This window comes from Calonectris borealis, chromosome 3, assembly GCF_964195595.1.
Source record: "Calonectris borealis chromosome 3, bCalBor7.hap1.2, whole genome shotgun sequence".
Taxonomy (NCBI): Eukaryota; Metazoa; Chordata; class Aves; order Procellariiformes; family Procellariidae; genus Calonectris; species Calonectris borealis.
Window position 1 is genome coordinate 98,212,690 of NC_134314.1, and position 24,430 is coordinate 98,237,119.

Consider the following 24,430-nt stretch of genomic DNA (forward strand, 5'->3'; position numbering starts at 1 on the left):
TTCATCAAATTTTGATAAATATTTTTTAATCAGCTCTATTTTGAAAAATTTTCTAACCACCAAAGTAGAATTTATTCATCAACAAGAAACTTTGAACTGTAATGGCAAATGCTTATTGCAGTGTTTATGATAGCCTTTTATGCTAAAAATAGCTCTTGTAAACAAGCTTTGATTAATTCCCACTGTCAGGATGTGCACTGTTCCCAAGTTTAAGAACACTTTTTCCGTAGATGCTTGCTCATTTCCTTCAGTCCAACCTCTTGGAATGAGTCTGAAGGCTCAAAAATCAGGCTCTCCTTACAAGAAATAACCGCTCAGGTATAAACAACCTCCTAGCAAACAGCCTATACTCCTCTCAACACCTTTGATCTGACTCAAAGGGGCCTTTTTGGTCAGTTCAGAGGTAGAGAGTGATAAAAAAGGTTTTTACTGGAGGTCACATCGTCACCTCCACAGAATTTTCATGGCTTTGTTTCTAATCCTGGATCCTACAATTACCAGAAAGTTGCTTGGATATTGTGCATAATAGACACCAGGCTGTAGCTGCCACTCCTGAGGAGGGTTGTAAAAACTGCCTGATGGCCTGTAGGCAGAAGTTAGGGAAGATCTAACAGTAGCTCCATCCTGCATCAGAGAGAGCAGCTTTGAGACAGGCTTGTCTCTTCCCGGTTTCTTGTTTTGCATCAAAGGAAAGTGACTGATTTTTTTTTTTCCCCCTCCTTTTTCTTTTTTTCTGTCTTGACAGGGCAGTACATCCTGTTCAAGGGGATATTTTCAATGTGTTCAATAAAAGCTTTCAATTTAGATACATCAAGAAAAAGCTACTCTTAAACTTGAAGCTTCCTGAAGGTCTCTTATCTCCAAGTGCACAAGCAACTTTGATAAAGAAAACACTTATGTTAGTGTTGTTTTGATTGCAGAGTTTGTATCTAGCCAAATCATTCAGACGCTGCTCCCAGGAAGCTGCTTCGAGTCCTGCAGCCATGGGTGTTCAACGGTGGGACACAGCACCCATCAGACCAGGCTTCCTGAGCCCCGTGGAACCTTCTGGTGCACCTTCCCAGAAAAGCTGAACCACTCAGCACCCAGCTCCACTCTCACTCCTAGCAGCATGGTTGGCACAAAACTATTTTTCCAATTTAATAAAAGCAAACAAGTTGATGTGCTATTTTTAAAGCACTGTTTTATGCCACAATGGTCTGAGATTAGGTGCAGCTTGTCCAGACATTCAAAAACAATGCCCACATCACTTCTCCCCACAGTTTGTCCTCTCCCTTAAAAGCCTAGAGAAAAGCTATTTTTTCCCTTCTGCTCCCTGCTGGCTTTCCGGCTCTGTTGTCTCCCTCCCTTGAAACAACTTCACACTGGCTTCCTCGTGGCCTCCCTTCTCCCAAACAACTTCCCGTCTGCTTCCCTGTTCCCTCCCCATTTCTGCTGCTGTCTGCCTGCTCGGGAGCAACTCCCATCCAGTTTCCTTTGCTGGATCTCTGCACAGAAAAGACACCCGGGTGACCACACAGTTGGGATGGGATTAAAGAAAGCTGATAAAATTGCGTTTGCCTGATTAGCCTGACTAAAAAGTCTCCAGCCCTGACACACAGAAACTCACTGGTACCAAAGAGTTCTGGTTCCTGTAATGCCTTTAGCATTGGCATGGTCCAAATAAACACTTAAAATTATTGGCATCACATGCTAATACTGCCCATACAGGCTTGCTAAAGTGGATTCTCTTCCTCATATTCAGACAAAAAGACACTGTCTGAGGCAGCCTTAGCAATTATCACGATGTTAGCTGTTAACCAAGACAGCCATTCTTTAGCAAAAGACAGTTATTTCTCTTTTGCCATCTATTAACCCCACGAAAAAGCATTAGGCTAATTTACTAGCTGTACTAGAGAATAACAGAGGACAAGTACTGCTATCGATTTTTCTGACTATACTAAAGGATTTAAGATCCCAAATCCAAAAGTTCCACTACTGATAAGCATCAAACAGTCTATTTTCAGCTGCAACTTTATGGGATCAAAACCTTCACTTGAAATGAACAAACATTGGTTCTAAATTTATCCCAAACATTTGAATGTGATGATGGCAAAGATGTATTGTGCCAACAGAATTAGGAGACATCTTGAAAAATATTTAAGATGATCGTAATTAAATGATATTTCTACTTAGCATTCCAATTATACCGTGTACTGTTCTGTGCACAACATGGAAACAGTATTATAAAGCTATTGTTTCAGTTTGCTTCCTGTGATACTAATCTCAATCAGGCCGTCAGACGAACAGCCTGCATTTCTAAATGTTAAAGGCTTCCTCTCCAACATTCCCACACAGAATTGCCTACTGTGAAAATCAAAGGGAAATGTGTTACTAAGTAAAGCAGCAACTTTTATAAAGCAAAACCTGGTATTTTTTACCCTTTTGAACTCTGAGATATACAACCAGCTATTTCCTATTATGATAGGATACAAGGGCCAAGCTCGGGCCCCGCAACGCCTGCAGGAGACGTGCACCCTGCAATCCAGAAGCCAGGATTTTCGGAAGCACGTAGCGGGAGAGCTCTCAATGAGGACTCAGATTCATGGGCTCTGCCATTCACCTGCTGGAAGAATGTGGGCATAGATTTCCCTACGTCTTGGCTTCCCGACAGATAAATAATCATTATGCAGACACAGCTAGTAAAACAGCCCGAGTTACACAAGTGAAAAGCCCTATTCCAAGTCAGGGAATAATACGAAGGGGCACGAGACACTCAATGCCAGCGGACTGAGGCTGGCAAGTTGCCTACAGCCATCTCTGAAATCCCATCTGGAGCATCAGCTTGCAGAAAGACGAGGGTGCAGTCCTGGGAAGGCCCTTGCTCTCGCCATTCCCAGCAAAACTGCCAGGAAACGAAGAGATGTGTTCACGCTTGAGAATTGTGCCCACAGACAGTAATATAAAACAAAATCTGGTGTTCCAGTATTTTTTGATAGAATAAATAATAAATAACAAAAATGCTCATCAAGCAGTACTTTTTTCTTTACTATCTTTTGAAGCATTTTTCAAGCTGCACTGCAAGCTTATTTTAGTGACATTGTATACATATATAAATGCAGTAAATGTTATTTTAATGTCCTAATTAATGACAGAACAAATACTCCCACTTAACTCCAGTTTACACTAAGTGACCAGCCCAAATAATCAAAACTATTTCCATGAAGACAACATAAAGCAAAGGGGTGGTCTGCGGGCCGGGGCAGGCGTTTGATTCTCATGCACGCTGCAGTTCTCTACCTCCCCATTTCCCAGTTCACCTGTCAGAGACAACACAGTAACCCCCGTGCCCCCCGTCAGTCGAATCAGGCTCCTCAAATGCAACGCAGAATTAACGGCCAAATTCCAGTCTGCTAAACATGCCTGTGAAATGGGGGCAGCTTTGCTTGGGGCTCAGAAAGGGTTTAGAGCAAAAGCAAGAACGGAGCCTGGACAGGTATCACACAAGCCCATTTGCTCCACATTCTCGTCAAAACGCAATGAGCGGCAAACTACTTCATCTGAGAGCCAAAAGCTGTATCGAAAACCTATCGCTTTGAGTTAAATTGGACGGCCTTCTAGTGAAAGCCAGTGTCCTTATAAAGACTGACATTATTCAGAAGCCCACCATCAAAGACTTAAATTCTGCTTTTGCAGGAACAGATCAGAAAAACAGCACCCATCAAATATTAGCCGTATTAAGCAGCTATTGTACGGCAATGGTGTTAATCAGTCCTGAAAGGCAGTATTTTTTCAACAAAGCTCACCTGCCAGAGATGCTTATATTCAAAATTTTACAGCCTTATCTCCTGAGAGCAAGAAACAGTTCTCAACCAGACCTAGATTTACTTTGGCCAGAGCAGTACTCTACGCCTGTGAATCTCAGGAGTCTCAGCAAGTGTAAACTGTCAGGCAATTGCATGAGGAAGAAATAATACTCCGAAGTCATTATTCTGATAACGATAATGAAAGTTCTCTCTCTGATGCCACTTTATTCCAATGCTGATAAATTTTATCTTTCAAATATTCAGGGCTTAAATTTTCAGCCTTCTTGTTTAGCTTGGCTAATTTAAATGTTAGCTATACTCAGAAGAATATAAGTAGCAGATGAGGCCTTTACAAGCAAACAGTGGTTTTCTGGCTTGAGTTCTTTCACTTCAATGTATTCCCATTGTCAGAAAATAATACCCAGCTCTTCCAGAAAATCAGTCTCTTTAAAGTACCTTAAGTTCAATTCCTAAGAATAGAAGCACTAAAGATTTTAAAACCCTTATCTACATCTCCAGTGTCTAAAGATGCAGCGATGGACAAATCTGCATTTGACTAACACCGCAAATTTTAATGAGAGGACTTACTCCAAGTCAATATTTAGGCTGGGGAAGTGCATCAGACTTAAGGCTAAGCAATAACTAACATAGAGAAAGCCTGAAATATTAAATCGCAGCCTGTCACTACTGTAATGTTTCATTTCCAGATTCCTTTCTAACTGCTGGGTCCTGGTGGTACTTCAAGAAAATGTAAATCAGCTAGATGAATCACATTGTTTTTCAAACACTGTCACAGAAAAATCATATATGTATGCGTATGTATGAATATTATATACATATATCGAGTTGTCATCACTATCAAATTATATGAGCCTAAGCCTCAACACTACAAGCACTAAATAAATGTTTTATCTGTAGTTTTTTTCCTCACTGAGAAACGTATACGTATTTGAAAATTTCATTTTAAACTTTGCAGTTTCCAGGTAAGCAAAAGTATTTTTTGGATGATGACAGCATCAAACTATTTCATGTCAAGTTTCACAGACACATGCATTATTTATATTATCTGTTACAGCCCTTCAGAAGTTTGCTTTTCCTATGTTGTGCCAGTCTCTAGTTCATGCCATATAAACATTTGAAAAGCTGAAGCTGTGTTTTTATGAGAAGGTTACTAACAAATTGGCTTGGTGTATGGCATGTTTAAGAACGTTTACCTATTTATGCAACTTCTTCAAGTATTAATTACATGGCGAAATCAGAGGTGATTTGCAAACACTGTTCAGCAAATAAAGTTTTCTTTTCACAGAAGTAAACGTTAAAACCACATTCTATAAGCTAAGATGAAAATACCCAAATTTTATACAACAGTCTTAGCAGAACCCAAAAAAGCTACAAAAATTACAAAGCACACAGAAGCAGAATTGAATTTGTCATATTTTTCACACTACCCAACAACAAACCAACAGCATGCTCTTTGACAAAATGAAATGCTTCCTAATAACATTTATTAAAGTAATTGTTATGGTATGACTCAACTTTTCTGAAGAGAGGAAGTGCAATCGTGACCTTATTGGGAGTTTTGCCATTAATGAAGGAAAAGATTAAATTATGGGTTTACCTTTCACAAACAATGCAGGCATTGTTTTGTTAACGTATTCTGGACACTTATAGGTCACCGTGTGAAAGTTCCCTCAGAAACATCAGTTGTTTTCATTGATCTCACTGGCTACTCAAACCACAGATTTCCATCAAAGTGATTATTCAAATATAGGTGCAAAATAAGAACACTGTTAATTTTATCAGTTTTCACAGTCTATGAAAATGATGCTGGTTCACATTTCCTACTAGTCCAACATGAGCAAGATTCTGATTACATAGAATCCATTCATGTCGAGTATTTAAAAGCTGTTTGCTTTAGCTATCTTAGTCTACCTTGTCATAAACCATCTACCTACTACTCCCTGCTGGTGTATAGCACAATTAGTCCTTTCAAATGAAGTATTGGACCTTCAGAAGTTCCCAGCTGCCTTTTGAATGCACTGGCACAAACATGCTTGCCATGCCAAATCAAAATTTCCTTGTTTCAGCATGGAAGCTTAAGATGTATGTTTAAATTCTGATTAAATTCTTAGAAGTTTAAAATCTTGTAACTGAGCTTAATAAACCACATTCAAGAGTTTTCTGAAATTTGTTTTTCTAGAGAGGTAAAACTGCACCCGTTGTTATTTTGGTAATGAAGACCTTATGCGACTAATATCACTCAGATTTTTCTATCTAATTAAAATATACGTAATTCTCATGAAAAAACCCCACCAATCTATCTTTAAATCTAGTTGTATTCTCACAACACAAGCAGTTGTGAACTGTTCTCACTTTAGGACCCAGTACTCAGGGAAGAACATGCACACTTACTGCTGCCATCAACTAGCACTGACAACTTCTTTTAGCCAGATCTTACCTGAAGACAGAAGCTTGTGAGTGCGTAGGAAACTGATTGCCAGGCGCATTATGGATGCCTTGTCCAGGTGGGAACTGATGTTGTGGGGCAGGGGCAGCTCATGTGCCAGTTCATAGAAAACTTCGGTTTCTTTGCTTCTCCTGCATCTTGCTGCATCTCTTGATTTCTCCTTCCTCCGTTCTGAACTGCTCCTGGTAGGTAAAGGAGAGAAAGGAAAAAGCATTTCTTGAAATGCAATTCACGACTTGAGAGAGGCATTTACAAGAGCAAATCTTCTCAGCATTGAATCCATTCTGTCAACTGGTTTAAATCAATTGACCAGCCATTAATATCTATTTGCTCCTTTTAAAACGGGAATTAGGAGAGGGGTGCCACAACTAGAAAGGGCTCTGATTCTGCAGAAGTCAGCCTTTGGACCCCCTGAATCCCCATTGAGTGTAACAGGATCAAGATCTGCCTTAGGTGAGAGATTCAAAATGAAATAGCTCACTGTTATTCCTGGGACTCAGGAAATGCTAAAAATAAAAATTTTGTTTGTTCAATCTAAATTAATTTACTTGAAAAATACTCTGGGATGAGGCAACAATCCATTTTAAAGCTGGAACAATTACAGTGCATGTGGCTGTGTCGTAGATATAATGACTCGCAATGGCTGTTCCCCACATTAAAAACCATAAAGTATTAACAGGGGAACAAACTGTTTGTATATACTGTCTCAGCTCTTAACCCAACACTGCTCTGGAAAACCACCTTTGCTTGACCGTGAAGGATACAAAATGGGAAAGAAAATACTGTTGCATGCAAGAAACCCCTCCTTCATAGAAGCTATTCTAATTAAATCACCATTTCTCCATTGTCTATGAAAACAGATTCCTCCTTCAGTAAAATAACATGACTGTTAGAGCCAGCCTCCTTCGAACTCCGCAGAGAATAGAAGAGCAGGAAATAACAAAGGGGAAGACATTTTACGAAGCAAGCATGCAAAACTAAGCCACTGATGGACATAAAGCAAAATTCAACATGCGAGAAACACAAGGGCTATATTTATAATGGATCTGGGATAGGACAGTTTAAGAGGGAACTTTACTGATTCTAAGGTTCTTTTATAAAGTACAATTCTTGTTTCAGAACATGAAGAACCTGAATCCATTCAAAATCATCAGCTATTTCAACTCCATGTAGCTCCGCTGATGCTACAAGTTTCCTTCACTTGCACAAGTTGAGGTTTTGCACCTTAGTCACGCCAACACAGAATATATTTCTTTTCAGGCAGACTCCTGTAATACTGTACCAGTGCAAACAGCACAGAACAGGGTGTGGAGAACATCAGCCCCACCACTTTTGCTGTTGTGGCTGCACATTCATTTCTAGAACCACCAGTGGCAGCTCTCCATTTGCAAGGCCGCCTAAAAACGAAGCATCTTATAACCTGCTTTTTCTAACATCAGTATAAAACAATGAGCCTATAAACTAAAAATGGATCAACCAAAAAAAAAATCCTATCAAAACAGGGTATTTCGATAAATATATTCTCTTGTGTGAAGATGATGAGGAAAACAAATATTAATTGCATCACTTAATCCTAGAAACTGTTCCAATCATGGCTGGTCTCATACAAAACTGCATAAAGTAGAAAAAGAGTATTAATACACAGTAATGTATTCTAAAGAAGACAACCATTTCTGGAAGAGCTAGACTGCCTGCAAAAGCTTCTAGCATGGAAGCCGCAGGTGGCTTCGTAAATTAGAAAGAAGGAAAACTAGCCAGGGTGCATGTTAAATGCTAAGAGTAAAGTTACAGGAGGGTGTTTGCTGGGGCCCAGGCAAGACTAGGCGTTCAACATTATCGTCCAAAGCAGAAATGTGCTCACAACACATCAGTAGGGCCCTCGTGCTGCAAAACACGTGAAGCTGGGCATACACTTAGGGATCAGAGAGGTGCTCCCCAGTGGGTGTGCTAACAGGGCAAGGGGCCTCATAAATGCTTACGGTATCTTCTCAAGATCCATGATCGGCCCTTGGCAAACCACTTTCACAATTATTTTGCCTGAGGTGAATATTTTCTAACATGGCATCTGTTACAGGAGGTATGCACGCGATGAGACCTACACACATTTCAGTACATCACAGCAGGATCCAACTTCGATAATGACTTCAGGGGCATCGCTGGAACGAACACCGATCCGCCCAAGTTTGAATCACAAGGATCAGATATTCAGAAGGTGACACTAACTCCTTACCAAGTAAGAGTCATGCTACACCCAGGTAAAAAAAGTCCCTCCGTACAGCTGTCTGAGAAGGTACAACAGAAAATGCCCTGTGTCCTCCTGGGGCAGGCGCTGGGAACGGGAGAGCCACGTGAATTACTTACACTGATGCTTCTTTCAGAGGTATGTCTTGCTCTCTGAAGAAAAATGTGTATACACTGTGCCTATAAAGATGCCAGACTGGGAACAAATCTTCTCAGTTTCTAATTCTACCAATGTAATAAAAGAGTAGAAACAAAACCAAACAGAACAAAAACTACGTGGCAATATTTGCAAGAATTTCCAATTGTAGCTTAGAAAATTTAACTTGAACCATAAATGTTCAGGCTCTGCTCCAAATCCAGAGCCCACAATTTTCACATTAGAAGCAACTTGTGCAAAACAAGATCCAATCCCTCCTCGTTTAAATACGAAACTTGGGAACCAAGGCCAAAGCCATGTCGCAATTCATGCAGTAAAAACGGGTTGTATAAGACAGGGTCTCTCATGACGCCACTCCGGCCACAAAGAAAAATATTTAGTTTTGCTAACCTCTGTAAATATAATTTTGAAGTGTGGCTAATAAGACAAGCTGGTTTCATTAACCATGGGTTGCTCAAGGTTTCTAATAACTAATGCTATGAGCAATGATTTTTTTTTTCCTCTGTGCTGCAGATGCTTTCCCTCAACACTGCTTCTGACTGTCGTGCTCAGTTTCTCTGCAGAGAGACATCACCGTTCATTACACGCCGCACGAGAGCTTTCTCACATCAGAAAACAAGGGGAGGAATCAGCCCGGCTGGTTGTTTTCAAAAGACCTTCTTGCTCACCCATTATCATTTTAAATAAACAAACAATTTGCTTGTTAAGCATTTCCCCCTGTGGCTTCCTGCACCTCAATTTTCCTCCCCTTCTTCCCTCACTCAGCACACCCTCACCTTGCGCTGTTACTGTCGCCAGCCCCGCACAAGCACACAGCGGCCCAGAGCAGCCCCACGCCGCTTGCCCCACACGGCTTCCCCCCAGCAGACATCTTGCTTGCTGGCTGTCCCTCCCAGGGACACCCGTGTCAAAGACGGTCATTCTGTGCCTACTCGTCCTGCTTGCAAACGCCTCCAAAAACTGCAGCCGAGTGACAGAATGCTGCAACAAGCAGTACTTCCACGGTTTTCATTTGCAGGCGGCAGGCCATTAACTTTCTCTGCAGTTACCCCCATTTTGTGCACGGGATGAGCATTTTACCCCGGGCGAGGCTGGACGACCCGCAGCTAGAGAGTGAAAATGTTAACTACTCAACCACCTGCCTGTTTGAGGGCCAGGAAGAAAGGCCGACACCGAATCCTCCTCACACATCATTAGGGCAGTAGAGAAAAGGTCCAGACTCTAGCTAATTTATGAATCATTCCCTCCCAGCACATAAACCACCCACTTATGTGGCAAAAAAAGAGCACACGTGTGCGTCACTGCTTGGAGAAAGTGACGCAAGCAGAAGCAGAAACCTCACTCACCCAAACCCGGGATTTTTAAAATGCAGAGGGGGAGAGAGGAGAAAGCCACCAGAAATCAATCCACCCGTACGCTGGTGCGAGGCCCGGAGACACTGCAGGGAGGTCTCCCGGGAGCTCCCCAACGCTGGCTCCTTCAGGAGTCCCGGGATCCGGCAGGATAAGGCCCCACTCGGCCACACGCACACCCTCGCATTGCAATCGCAGCATGACCGTTCCCTATCAAACAACAAGAAAGGAATGGAGACGCTCAAACCTCCATGAGAAACAGGGTGACTGAGCCGAGGAACGGCCCTGGGGACTCCACCTGGGGACTGGGCTATGCCGAGGGCGGCCGGGAGGCTCAAGGCGAAGGAAAAGGAAGGCGCGCTCCCCTGCAAGGACTCTGCCAGGGCTGCCGGACGACGCTCCGGGGCGCAGCACTTACACGCGTGCAAGCCGTAGGGAATGGAAGAGTTAAGGCAGCGCAGGCAGTTCCCTGCCACAGAACACAAGTATGGCACTGTACCCCCAGGACGGCTGTTTACACGATTTCCCACTCCCTCCTAGCCATGTTTAGTTTGCGCTCTGAAAATAGAATTTACGGGCCAACACGCGTGAGCAAAGATGACAAACAACCGGCACGTATTTGCCCTTTCAGGTGAAGCTCCCGAATTTTTGGGAGCAAAAGTTCTCCGTGCTTCTCCCAATAACCCAAACAACAAACCGGTCCCAGGGGTACACCCATGCTCGGGAACAGGGCACACGATCCCACCCGCCGGAAGCATCCGAAGGGGTGTAGGAATGGCCTGCACGGATCCCGGGAGCCAGATTCCTATCCCCTTGCTCATCTCTGACAGTCCCTTGCAACACAGCTTCACTGAAATCGCCGGGAATGTCTGCAGACAAAGGTCTCGCTTGCTCGGGGTGAAGATCGTAATCTGGCTTTCCGAAGCCTCTCTTACTGCAGGACTGGAAACTCCAGGCACGGCAACTTATTGGCAAAACCTGAAGCCCCACGTAACCGCTCCGGCTTAAATAACCTTGCAAAACTATCATGTCAGCCTAGGGACTGTCTTCCCAGCGCTCACTGCTGCGACAGCTCCAGACTCCGGCAGCCGGGAGAAATGCTGGGGCAGCCAGCCCGGGCCGGGGGCTGGGCTGCGCTGCTGCCCCTGCCCTGCCCGGGCAACCGCAGAAAGTACCTGCGACCCAGACACAGCAGGGATCAGCCCCACAAACACTGGGGCAAACAGACCACCCCCCGCACGGGAGCTCACGCGCAGGCATAGGGGTCACTCACTGGTCTGAAGCAGGGTTAGGCGCCCACACAACCCTCCTCGGCTCAGCAGAGAGAGACTGACCTGATGTTTCGGTACTGTTTCCACTGGCTGTGACCATACTGGGACCCTCTCTGCAGTCTCAATCCCACAAGTACTTCATCTCCACCAGTAATCCCTGCCCACCACCTCCACCCATACATCTCCCTGGTCCTTCCCGCGCCCAGTTACCCCCTCAAAGCCCTTGGTACCCACTCAGCTGACGACGGTGCCAGTCGGTCACCTTCAGCGATCCTCCCTGCTGTCAAGGACATCGGTGGCCTCCTTTAAGCTGACGGAGGGGACTTGCCAAGATAGCAATCTTCTGCTCAGGGTTTCACTGCTCACAAGTCCGTGTGGGTTGGTACTTTGGTTGTGTACACACACGCTTGCTTCTTCAAGACTAGGCAGCACAGTAATTGCACTGAATTACACTCCCACCTTGTAGGTCCAGATCACAGAAGCTTTTAGAGAAATCGTAATCCGCACCTCGCATAAAACTATCTTATACCTAACCTGGTAGCCTTAACTCGTACTTACATACTGCGTGACACATTCGTACAACACTTTGAAATACATAGTTCAGATTGACTCGCTTGAGTTTACTTCATGATTTTTGTGACCCTTGGACTTTGCTTCACACTGCCATGTATGCAAGCTAGTAAAACAACAAGCATATTACTTTATATCCAATGGCTGGTTATTAAATGTTTCTAGCTCCAGCACTTTAAAGGTCAAGAATCCACAGTTAATTAAGCTGTCACATGAAATTTCTGTAGTAAATGCTCATTTCGAGTGGTGTAGAGTTAAAGCTGCAAATGCTAACTTGCAGAACAAGGAAAATACATTCTAAGGATGCAAAGATAAGAACATATTTTACAGTAAAGATAAATGAAAAAAATGATCAGATGCTTAGCATAAAAAAGATTTTCCAGTTCAAACCAGTAAAAACTCAGTAAAAATTTTTTAATAGGCAGTACTATCTTAGATAACAACAAAGGTTTATTTCAAACTAGCAAATCTATGTTTTGCTGTGTGTTTATATTTTGCTTTACCTTCTGCGCGGCAAATCCCTAGATGATTTGAACCAGGATAATATCTAAAAGGGAGTTTCGCTGACTCTGAGGCACTCCCATAGCTATCTCAGAACCACACCACTTGACGGCCCGAGAGGTGTGCTTGTACAGACACCAAGCAGCCAGCAGTCAGGCTTACTTAGCCTTAAAATTCCTTTAAAAAGTATTTGTAACCATTCTACCTGACAAGCAGTTTATTCTGGATGGCATGCTGTGCTTTTCAAAGCCCCCTCCGTTAAAGTAATAAAAGTGACCATCAGTAAATAAAAAGTGCTACAAACAGCAATTTACTTGCTCACCAGGAACTTGGGCCAAACTATGAAAGCTGTGAATGAAACCCATACACAGTGCCATACAGATCCCTCCTTATACCTCCTTCCAGTGAAAATAATTATTTCTAAAGTCTGAGAAGACACCAGATGCCCAGGTTCAGTGACAGGAAGGGGAAGGATGCAGAGTTATTCTTGGACGGAGAAAAAAAATGGTTTGAAAATACGTGGAGTGCTCATGGCGGGCAAGTGCTAAAGCAGCATTGCTGCACATTGGGATATGGTACCCAGTACACAGACAAAACAAATACAAATGACGCCAAAATGGGGAATTCGTTAATAGAGGAAATGAGAGTTCGAAGGTAACAAGAAAAGCTACTAACAGAAAGGACTATTACAAAAATAAGGAAATGAAATACCTTCCACCCTTCCTTTAAAGCTGCCCTGACTTACAGTAACTCACCACCGACTCCTTGGTTTGACTGGAGGATTTCTTGTGTTTCTGTACGTACCACTAAATAACAAATCACCGTTAGTTCAGTAAAGCTTGGCACCTACTGCCATATCAATATGTGATGCAATTCTTTCCTCCAAGTTTAAAAGCAAAGGCTAGATGAGAGTCAGGAAAATGAGAGATACGAGTGTCTCAGGGACAGGCAAGGGAGGAGTTCATGTTAAGGGTGAGGAACTCATTTCCATTCTCATTAGGCCTTTTCAAAGGATGCTTGGCACAATGATAGGGGACTTGGCTAGTCCGATTAGAGTACCAAGAGATGAGGTCTAAGTGAATACCAAACTTTCGTTGTCTTTGAGCGTATTTATGATTGACTAAGTCCGTGTCACCCTAGGACCACCACAGCTGACAGTAACACAGTCAGGAATATCTTTTATTGAATGGGGAACACATCAGCTTTTTAGGCAGGATAAATTCCGTAGAACTTTAAAAGCACATGTAAGACACTAACTTCTCCAGTGCCTGAAGCTCTGATGGTACCTTTAGTCTTAATAATTAAGCTGTACTGGATTTGTATTTTCTGGCATTTATTTCTGAAAAAAAGGTGGTGCTGAGACAAAAAGCGTTACACCTATACAGTTTTAAAACGCTTATACCACTAGCATCTTTTTTATACCACTAGCTGCAAAGAAAAACACTTTGCACATGCAATTTAAAGTATCATTGTGAATACTGAAGTTGTCACAGCAACTGAATAGTACTCTGGGAGTTCAATGTTGAAAACCTTACTGAGGCTGCAGGAGCACTTATATTTTTTTTAAAGCATTTAGGTTCACAGTATGTCACCGAAGTCTGATAAATTTAATCACAGTAAGCAAAACAACGCCTACAGGATTTATGTTCTACCATTTTTTCTCTAGTTTTATGAGTACCTTGAACCAGAAAGATAAGTATTAGGGATTTCAGCAGCCATTAATCTGGTCCTGGATTATATTACGATGCTGTGAGTGCAGCCCGTCCTGCAGTCGCCACGCCAGCACGAGCCTGGTACCTCGGAGGATGTGCCGAACACGTTGCTCCTGGGGCAAGGCACAGCCCCGTGGAACCGCGCGAGGCCCGTGCCATGCAGAGAAGATGCGAGGCTGCTGTTTGGTCAGCAGTTAGAGCAGATGGAGGCATTGCCTTTCTCAACCCATACCCTGCATTAGGGCTAGATGGCAGAGAGACTTTTCTTGTGGCTTAGTTTTCAGGCAGAGCAGTTTCCTGCTCCAAGTCACCATGTGCTCAGCAAGCCCCAGTGCCAGTTACAGAAAGGGTCAGGACAGCTCTAGATCACCCTTGTAAAGCTGCTGCAGCCCAAACTTAAAACAGATCAGTGAAACACCTCCTCCATCTTCTCAAATAAGAAGCAAATTTGGAAAGAAACAAGCAGCCCAACACACGGTCAAATCTCAATCAGAGGAGCACAAAGTCATCTAAACTCAGTCTTCCCTCCCGAGACTGGTTTTGCTCTGCTCTGCTCCATCAAGATACGGGATCATGGATTCCTTCCCTGTGGCAATCAATTCTGATACCAGCCAAGATATGGCAAGCTTCAGAGATAACCTGCAGACTAGAAAAGCCCACCACCAAACCCACTAAACAATGCTACAGAAAGGACTGTTTCAACGTTGGCCAAAACTGAACTTGCTTTCAAATCAGCGAATTTTTTGGGGGGTGGTAAATGTACCACTTTGCTTTTCACCACAGTTTCCACTTACACATTCAAGAGTCCCTTGCAGCACAGCCAGAGCTGGAATTGCACTGCAGCAGCGGGGATAAGGTTATGACAATCCACAACCCGAGATCTCTATCAATGATTTGTGTTTGAAAGATTACAGATCCTTATCTTGTGGCATTACTTGTAGTAATCAGTCAATTCTGACAGCTAATCTAGAGGTCCATACATATTGTTGCTCAGAAGCTCAGCAGGTATTGCTAAGATCTGTTTCCAGATAACCCAACTATTTACCTACTCTAAACAACACATACCAAAGGATGTGCTTTATCTCTTCACCAGCGGGTTAAAGTTAAAGGTGAACGAAGTGCAATTCGCAGGCCGGGCAGGGGGGCCCAGAAGTTAAACTCAAAACCAACTTCATTTTTCAGATGGGGCACTGACCACATCCCAGCCCATACCAAACCACAACCAGCATCATTTATCAAGATGGCACAACTGCAGGTAAACGAGGACAATTTTTCAATTAAGCTTTATTTCAAGCCTAAGGGACAAACATTGCCATCACATGACTTTACTAGCGGTGGTATGCGTACCTATGCTTCAGCCTCAAACCCACTCAATCATCCACAGTTGAGAGAGTCATGCCAAAAACTGTTGACACATCCCGAGTTTTAAGATCTACCCCTGTGTTACACCTTGGGCAAAACCCACCAACATTTGCGGGTGAAAACCCTGGCACTTCGGCAGGCTCAGACCAATATCCCAAGACATTTTATCTCGTCGCGCTGGCACATTTGCTGACAGGTTCACACAAGGGGCCTTTGTGGGTAGGAACAATGAGAGAGGCGCGCACAGCACAGGAAAATGGGTGGTGACCACCAAGGGCTGGAAAAAAGCCTCTTTCAAAGGGAGGTCTTTGAAAACATTCATTACACCCCACCCAGCTATTTTCACTACAATATTTCAGTACATAAAAACAACACAGGGAAAATAAACAGCCCACCTTTCAATATGTTGTAGGTTCTCCAACCCCTGAAAAGGAAGCCATAAAGACACAGAAATCTTCACCAAACGAGGTCTGCAAGCATCCACCAAAACCTCCCCCACCACCTTTCTTCTCTCATGCATCTCCAAGCTCTCTACGTAAGCTGACTCAATTAGACATTTTTACTTCCAGAGTAAAGTAATCAAAATTTAAAACTGTATCGGCTGGTAAATATACAATAGCAAGCATTTAGAGGGATCATAAAGTAAATATATTGCCACAATTTAAGAAATTGCTATATAAGTGAACAGCCCTCCACAATGCATTTCAGCTGTGATTTTTTTTTTTGGGGGGGGGGCTAATTCTGCCAATTAAAACAGTAGGTAGAACTACTAAAATATTTAAGATAAAACAGCTGCAAGACATAAAAGGAGCAATAAAGCCAATGCATAATGAAATGGGTCTCTGAAATCAGCAGACAGTCAAAGACTGGAGGCCATGCTCTCACACAGGCTTGTCTCCATCGCAGTCAACGAGGTTACCAACAGAGCCGAGATCGAGCAGGTGAACCTCCCAGCCTTGGGAACGCAAAAAGAGCTCCTCCTTCTCCTAAGGCTTTGGGCTGCCCTCTGATGATGCCCTCTACAGCACCCTTACTCCCAGGTTCAGTACATAAAGACAGCAGAGCATCTACAAAGGAAATTCAGCCACTTCGTGTCACTCTGTTTCAAGCACAGGGTCTGTGTTGGATGCTCTAAAGACTGCAGTGGTAACGCACACCAGCTTGAAATGAAAATGTTTTCTTTCCTTCAGAAAACGCTCGAAACAATCATTAAAATTACTTTGTGCCATTGCCTGTTAATAAGCCATGCCTTCTCCTTCCAAAGTATCAAATCTTCTAATAATAAAGTTAAGAAAACTGCTCTTGCAATAAAATCTTTATGAAAGAATGCTGACCCTTCTTTACTTTTTGGACCTTAATCATTTTAATGTGTGCTCGGTTATGATGGAAGTTAATGGTTTCTCCCTCTCTGACTCTTGGTGACTTGTAGCGATTCACAGTAAGAAGATGGATGTCCAGAAAGACAGATTAAACAGCCATTTCTTTGGCAAGTGGGGAATAATAATTCTTGAGAATAACAATACAGACGCTCTAAATTTTGATCATTCCATGTAACAGAGTTTCCTCCACTTCCTGCAACACGATCAAGTGCAGATCCTGAGAGCCAGGCCACATTTTTTGCCCTCTGGGGTGTGAGTTTTGTCTGTACAAACATCCTGGGACGCAGCTCATTCTTAGTTCCTGCTTTCTTTTCAGGGGGGCTGTTATTTTATACAGTAGCTCTTTAATTGCCCGTCTCCTCTTAATTCAGTCATCGGGTAAGCTGGAATAGTGATAACTTTGCATGCTGTGATTTTGATCTCTCATTAGTATTCAAGTCTGTCACTAGTTTAAGTTGATAAAAATCAAAGATTAGTAGCTTGAGCTGCAATAAATTGTATTTTCCTCTTACTACGAGGGAAAAGGACTGAACCAAAAGGTCAGGCTACTTCAGCTACCTGGCCAGAAAATCAGCAGTCACTTCAGCAAATTTAGGCTAAATTTACAGCTAAAATCAAAGGCTGGAGTGATGTAACTTGGGGGCAATCAGTGCCTTCTCTGTCCACCCCACCCCCCCCCACAGACACCTTCAGCTCCTGGCAAAGTCTCCTTCGGCTGCTGGCAAAGCCCTGAGGAGCCCTCTCACTGCTGACCTGCCTCTCAGCACCCACCGCCGCGGCAGAAGCCAGAGGGATGTTGAAATTCTGGTACTCAAGGAGGAAACAATTGTGGCCTCTCCACACTCAACTGCAGTATTTCAAATATTTTAAAAATTAAGGCTTGGTTCTGTCGGGAAATGGCCGCTAGCTCTTCTGACGCATCACCCGGAATAATTACTCGCTAAACACAAACTTTCAAAGGGAACTGATATAAGGGCCGTCTGTGTTGTAATACAAAGTGAATAACTGGATGCAGTCTTTCTCTTTTGGTGCTTCTTGCTTTGTTTCCTTTCCTGCTATTGCCTACTAACTCCTTAAACTTCTACGTATCTACAATCAAAGGATGGTTACTCTAGACAAGAATCAAAGATGATGATAAATGCGAAGCAGCAAAACTGGGAAGCATTCGGTGTGTATACAAAGGCAAATTCACATGGCCACCTTTCTCTGTATTTTCTACTTTTTAACTTCAGAACTATCAATTAACACATCCGTATTTTGCCCTTATTCCTGATGGAGCTTTTATTCTCCTTAAAGTTAAGCAAACAAGGCACATACACATATATTGGCCCTGATTCTCATCTCCATCACAGTCCTATCACCCCAAGAGGCCAGGAGGTAGGAGCCCAAGAATGGTAATAAATTCCATTTATGACAAAAGTATGTAGGTAAAACTCAGTTCTTCCAGAAAACAAGCTAGATTTCTTTTTTTGTTTAATTTGATAGAATTCACAAGTGTCAGCTTACTATTAAGCTCCCTTGCATTCTCTTAACAAGAGACACATTACAACCAGGCAGGTCTTGGACATCTATCAGAACTTTGCATCTGTCGGGGTGTGGTACCTCGATATTTCATTATTTTGATCCTAACTGTATAGCAGCCAAATTTCTAATAAAAAAGCCCAAGATACGCATGCTGAAATGCATGCAGCTGTATCAGTACACGCATAAGGGGTCACAAGAGTTACACAAAACAGATGGTACTTCCCAAGGCAGGGGCGAGGGTGCTCTCATCTGTTTCGAACCGAGAGTCTCAATAACTACCAGTACTGTTTTGTAAACGTACCTTGTGCCTTACAGCACATGCGATTTTTATTCTTCTTGTCCTTTCCTAAATTAAGTAACTTAATCAACTGAACTGAATGATTGTTCCAAAAATGACTGCTTTCTCAGGAGCAGCAGAAAGAAAAGGAAAAAAAAGAAGGAAAAAAAGAAAAGAAGCTGCACTCCCTGCTAAAACTGACAGTTCTGTTATTAGAAAACACAACTGGGACGGTACAGAGGCCAAAGATGAGGTACGCTGAGAAACAATCGTACCACAACGCTACCCCAAACGCTAGTGCAAAAGAGGGATGAGGCAGGCCCAGAAGAGCACCATGTACCCGTGTTGATACAACAGAAGGTAACTTTGCTTCTTGAGTTAACGTATTCTTTTGAATTGTATTTGTATGCCAGTAGTTAGCTACATTTGTACAAAACATGCTGCTATGGCCAAGAATAGTTATAAAAAGATTTTTATCCCTTCACAGGCAGGAGAAGGGGAAAAAAAAAAAAAAGAAAGATGAAGTCCTTTCATACAGAATACTGAACATGAATAAATATTTAACTCTTTTACTGGAACAGCCATATGCTACTGTGAAATACATTTAAGACTAAGAAACCTTTATAATGCAATGCGTATGAAAACAACAGTAATAATTAGAAAGCAAGGCATAGCACACCTAATGGAGTCAATCTAAATTGTACAAATATGATTTAAACTTGATTTAACATAGTTTTTAGTCAATGGCACATTCATAAAATAACAAGCCTTAGAGGAATACACTTTATGTACATCCTATTCATTTTATTCCAAATTTTTTTTTAAAAAATCTTATTCACGACTGTATGTAACAATCACCAATATCAACTTTCCCCCCTCATTCGTATTATCATTTCCTCACACACGTATTGAACTTCCACCACCTTCTGTTGACCCTCCACTAGTCTTTCGAAGAAAACTTGAAAACATTGGAAAAAAAATCTCCAAGGGGTCTAAAAGAACAATAGTCTTTAGCAGAACAAACCCACATGGGTGAACGCTTCAGCCACAGTTTCTCCACTTAGAGGGGTCCAATATCTCAGTTCATTGACTAAGAATCAAATAGCTGATTTTCATCAATGATACTAAATAAAACTTTATTATCTACCAATAAACGTTTACCACAGCTGAGAAGAGGTTGTTTAGCTTTAACCAACAAAAGCTGGAAAAAACCCTTCTGAAAGCACAGGGAGTAAAATTGACCCACAGTGTGACAAGAAATAGGAAAGTCCATAATCTGCTATATTTTTAATTAAGCTTCAAATCAGAGTGGAGGTAGGGCATAGGCCCATGCCTCTGCAGAACGCACGGATTTTATTCACTATGGTTATTCACTATGATACGTTTTATTAAAATCCTGAAGGAAGACATGTTTCCCCGAAGCTCTGACTTACTAACAGCTCTGGGAGAAGGATGAATGACAGCGTCAAACCTCATCAGCCCAGAAAGGAAGAAGAATGCCAACAACTTGTCTAACCTGTAAATCAGAGGTTGCACAATTTGCTTGAATTAATACAGTTTGAATCTGAGCATTTCTTTAACAGAACAATCCGGTCAATTTAAGCAACTTCCAGGGATGGAGAACCAAGCCAGTGTAACATTTAGTAGGTTGCTCTACTGGTCAGTCCCCTTCACTGTCAAAATATTTGCACAGATTTTATTTTCCCTCCGTAAGAATTAATTTCTTACTGCCTATTTTTATAGGTCTGAAGGTATTTTGGGCACATAGGCGTGCCAACCCAATACCACTTGACTTTCAGCCTGTGTTTTATATGCTGAAAAATCTCCTAACCAGCAGGTCTTGCATCACTGATACGTCCCGTGCAGAAACAGGGTGCAAATTCAAAACAAACATTTAACATGAGAAAACTTCAGGCTGAGTAGGAAAGAATGCAGAATTACAAACTGGAATCTGGCCAGAGGGGAGAGGAAAGACAGAGAAACAAGCAAGATAAGCTATGGGGTTTGGGAAGGAAAAAACCCCACATTCAAACACCCTCACACCCCCGGCCCAGTTCCCAAAAAATAGTGTTTGTGTCTCCTCTGGTGAATGCTATTTCTCCTTCTGCATTACGTATGTACCAGCCACAGCAAATCGTTACTTAGGTGCTTTTTAGAATTACACTGTCCACTAGTACTCACCATCACACAACTTCGTCTGGCGTGAGTATTTCTACAGCTGAGTTGCTCTGGATGCTAAAAACCGAAGGGTGGCTGCAGGCAGTGGCTGCAAAGCCTGTTTCTGCGTGACCTCTCCCCAGTGTTTACATGGGAAGGATGGAATGCCGTGGAGCATATACCCTCTGATTTAGGGTTGACTCAAAACAGCTTTGCACGGCCAGTCTCAAAACATGCCTTTCCCATGTTTTTGGGAGCTGCACTATTTAAATTGTCATCCTGAAATGTTAAATTCCTCACTTCCTCATTTCAGCATTAAAATCAAAACAGCAACAAAATGACTGGGGAAAACATCTTTGACGTGGGGAGCGGGTTGTCCCATGCCCGCCCCATCAAACTCCAACTCAGAGCAGGGATCCAGTATTAACACTCACCTCCACACACAGACAGGGAACCCAAGCACATGAAGGACAGCAAAAAACATCTGAAACTCCATCCGAATGATGGTACTTGCGGTACAAAGGAAGAGGACACAGCGGGGACACAACGGAGCCCAGGATGAAGGACTAGCCTGCAACTACTAAAGGCAAAGTCTCCTCTCTGCAAGTCTCCCTCTGGGGGATCACATCACGCCTGTCCCTCGGTCCAATTCTCACCTCACTACTTCAACTTAAATGGAGTTATCCTGACTTGCATGGATGGGAGATCAGAAGACAGCTCTTCAAAATAAGTTATATTTTATGTTTTCTTGTCTTGCGTCAATGCCAATAAACAGGAAATACTTTGCTCTCAGATTCTCCTGGGACATGTCACACTCCTTACACCAGACCAGCTACCAGTAGGCAGTCACTTTTTGGCATGGGAAGGAACATCCAAATTTCCATATGAGTTCTGTTACTTGGCTGCCAAGAGAGGAGGATAAAGATTTTAAAAAAGAAAGTAGGTAGAAACAACACTTTTGGGGGAAGTTTAAACAAAACAAGGGGTCTGCATGGAAAAAGTAACTCTTTCTACAAGTCTATTACAAAAAGCAATGAAAATTTCACATAATTTCATAGGCCAAGAAAGAATTAATGTCTAGCTAGTTTATGATATAGAATTTCCAATGTCTCAATAAAATTACACTTCATTATTAAAAAAAAAAATTATTGAGCACCATTTGAAATGGATACCATTTTAAGGAAAGCAAGAAAGCCCACTAACAGAGCTTCATTAAATGATGTTCTCTACCACACAGAGGCCTGAAGCATGGAGAGAACTGGAAACCAGATTTTTATCAAACCATCTCTGGAGGAAGTAGATAACACAATTCAGAAAATGGGAGAAAGATTTGGGAGTGCTGTCAGCAGATTTAGGGAGAGGAAAGGGAAAGCAGAAACCAAAAAAAAAATCCCATGGGTGTAGAAAGACTTTGAGAGCATGGAAAATATTTCCAAGTGCAGACCTAGAATTAGATAGAGAGAGAAGTGGAGAACTTTTCACCCTAAGTGTTCACACAGGGTAAAAGGTGCAAGTGTGGCTGAAATACAGGAATATCTGGACTCTGTTAAGTCCCAGTTATGCAAGCACTGATCATCTTAATTAACCAAGCTTTGAGAACAGTAGAAGGACAAAGATTAATTCTGTTTAATTCCATGAATAACACTTTTAAGAACAAAAGGGGCCAGCCTGCCCAGTAGCTTCATCAGCCTCGTGTATTAAGACTTAGTAGATCAGAAGTGGTCTTAAAGAAGGGGTCAATTCTCATCCCCACAAGGATACTGTAAAGAAGAGTTACTGCATAAAAACTTTATAGAAAGGATAAAAATACACCCACTATTAAGCAGTACCTTCATATAAACACATATGACTACAACTGTGCAGATACAACTCAGTCCTGAAAAAAAATCTAGAATAAATCTTACATCAGGATCTCTTTTCTATTCACTCAAATATTTATCCCCACGCTGTTGCCCACCAACTTGCACCTTCCTCACCCGTGCCAAGCTCCCATGACTATCTGGTCGATGAGCCCCATGCTAGCACTTGCACATTCAAGACCACTCCTAGCCCTTCTCAGAAAGGGACACACTCTCCTGATGAGGACATCTCTCCCTTCAAGCAGCAACAATTTCATTTACTGAAAAGCCCTTTGCACTGCCTCTTCCACTTCTGGCCTAAATAAACTTCTTTTCATGGCTGTCTGTCCAAACACCTCAGGTCTTACATGTGTTATCTCCGGTCTGACTGCTCACCTGAACTACCTAAAATGGCTAATTTTCTAGCCTGCTTCTATCTCCAGCCATCCCATTGCAGGCCAGGAGGTGCTGAGCATTTGCAACCTCCTCCCTAAAGACGGATGGAAAGTACAAGAGCTTAGTCTAAGACCAGCCATTCGCAGGATTCAATTATGCAGTAGTGTGCTTCTCTATTTGTATTTTACACCGAGTTTTCAGCAGAGGCATCATTTTCCTAAAGCTCTCAATGTTTCATGCTGCTGTTTGAAGTAGTTTTGAGGTCTACCCCCCTATTTCACTCTGTCATCAAGGAATAGGAGACCATTTTCTGCAGCGAAATTGTTTTGTCCAACATCCATTTGTACCTAGAAGATCACAAATATATAAGTAGATATGACAAACAGTAGAGCTACCCCTATTTCTACTTGTACATTGGAGTTCACACTCTGGCCTTTGTCTCTAAATGAGCATCAGTTTAGCTACTCCATTTCGTTCTCTGATGTTTTTGTTAACCAGTACGTAAACAGCTACAGTGATACAGCTTTGATGTTACTCACCAAAGTTTTACTTAATTGGAATTGTGTTTAACACGCCATGAACAGAATCAGCGTGTGCATCGCATCGTGCCTGCCTGCTTGTTAAAAGCCAGAGTGCAGCTGCTACTGCACACCGGCAAGCACACCTCTGCCACCATGGCTTCAGGTTACTGCCATAAATTTGGGTTTATATCAGTAAACGAAAATTTAGGTTTTCTTCCATTATGGCATCATTATTATTCCATCATATTGATATCTAATCATTATGACACTAAATGCATCTTTGAATGCACCTTTCACCTATTTGAACAGTCTTGCAAAAGAAGAACTTAATTATCTGTTCTGCTACAAACACATTTTTAATAGAACATTTCTTTTCTAAACACTTTGAAGCTGCAGAGGGAATAAAGCGTGACACGCAGAATGGACATAATACAGAAACAAAGCTCAAAGTATTATAACGTTATATTTTTATAACAACAGTGTTCAGCCACAATAAATAGTAAAGCACTTCAGAACAATACAGACCTCGCTTACAAGACTAACACAAAGGTTTTTGTCAGATAAAAGTACTTTAGAAAGTTCATACATTTGATATTTTCTCCTACATTACACAGGAAAAGTCAAGATATTAATGCACAATAAAATATTAAAACAATAGCAGCTTTGCACCTCATACAAGCCTGTGCCTGTAAGAAACTGTCTGACCAGCAGCAGCAAGACCGTGTGCTGTAGCGGATACTCGGCACTGCCACACGCAGGAAAAGAGTTTCCCCAGCTTTCAAGGTGCCCTTGTCTTATTTTGGGAGCAAGGAGCGGGAGTTCATGTGCCTTCCCAGATCACCTGGACCAACAAGGCCCGGCCTTCCCAGGATGGATTACAGCCATTGCAGCCGCACAGGAAAACACCGCTTGGCAGCAAT

At 42.4% G+C, this 24,430-nt stretch overlaps 1 protein-coding gene across 2 annotated transcripts in view; it reads right to left on the minus strand.

The window, feature by feature from the left end:
* EPAS1 (endothelial PAS domain protein 1) overlaps positions 1 to 24,430 on the minus strand; it is an 80,704-nt gene that overhangs the window by 30,824 nt on the left and 25,450 nt on the right. For both annotated transcript variants that reach the window (XM_075146870.1, XM_075146869.1), the window contains exon 2: positions 6,244 to 6,434. In XM_075146870.1, the coding sequence (XP_075002971.1) occupies positions 6,244 to 6,434 (191 nt within the window). The remainder of the gene's footprint in view (positions 1 to 6,243; positions 6,435 to 24,430) is intronic.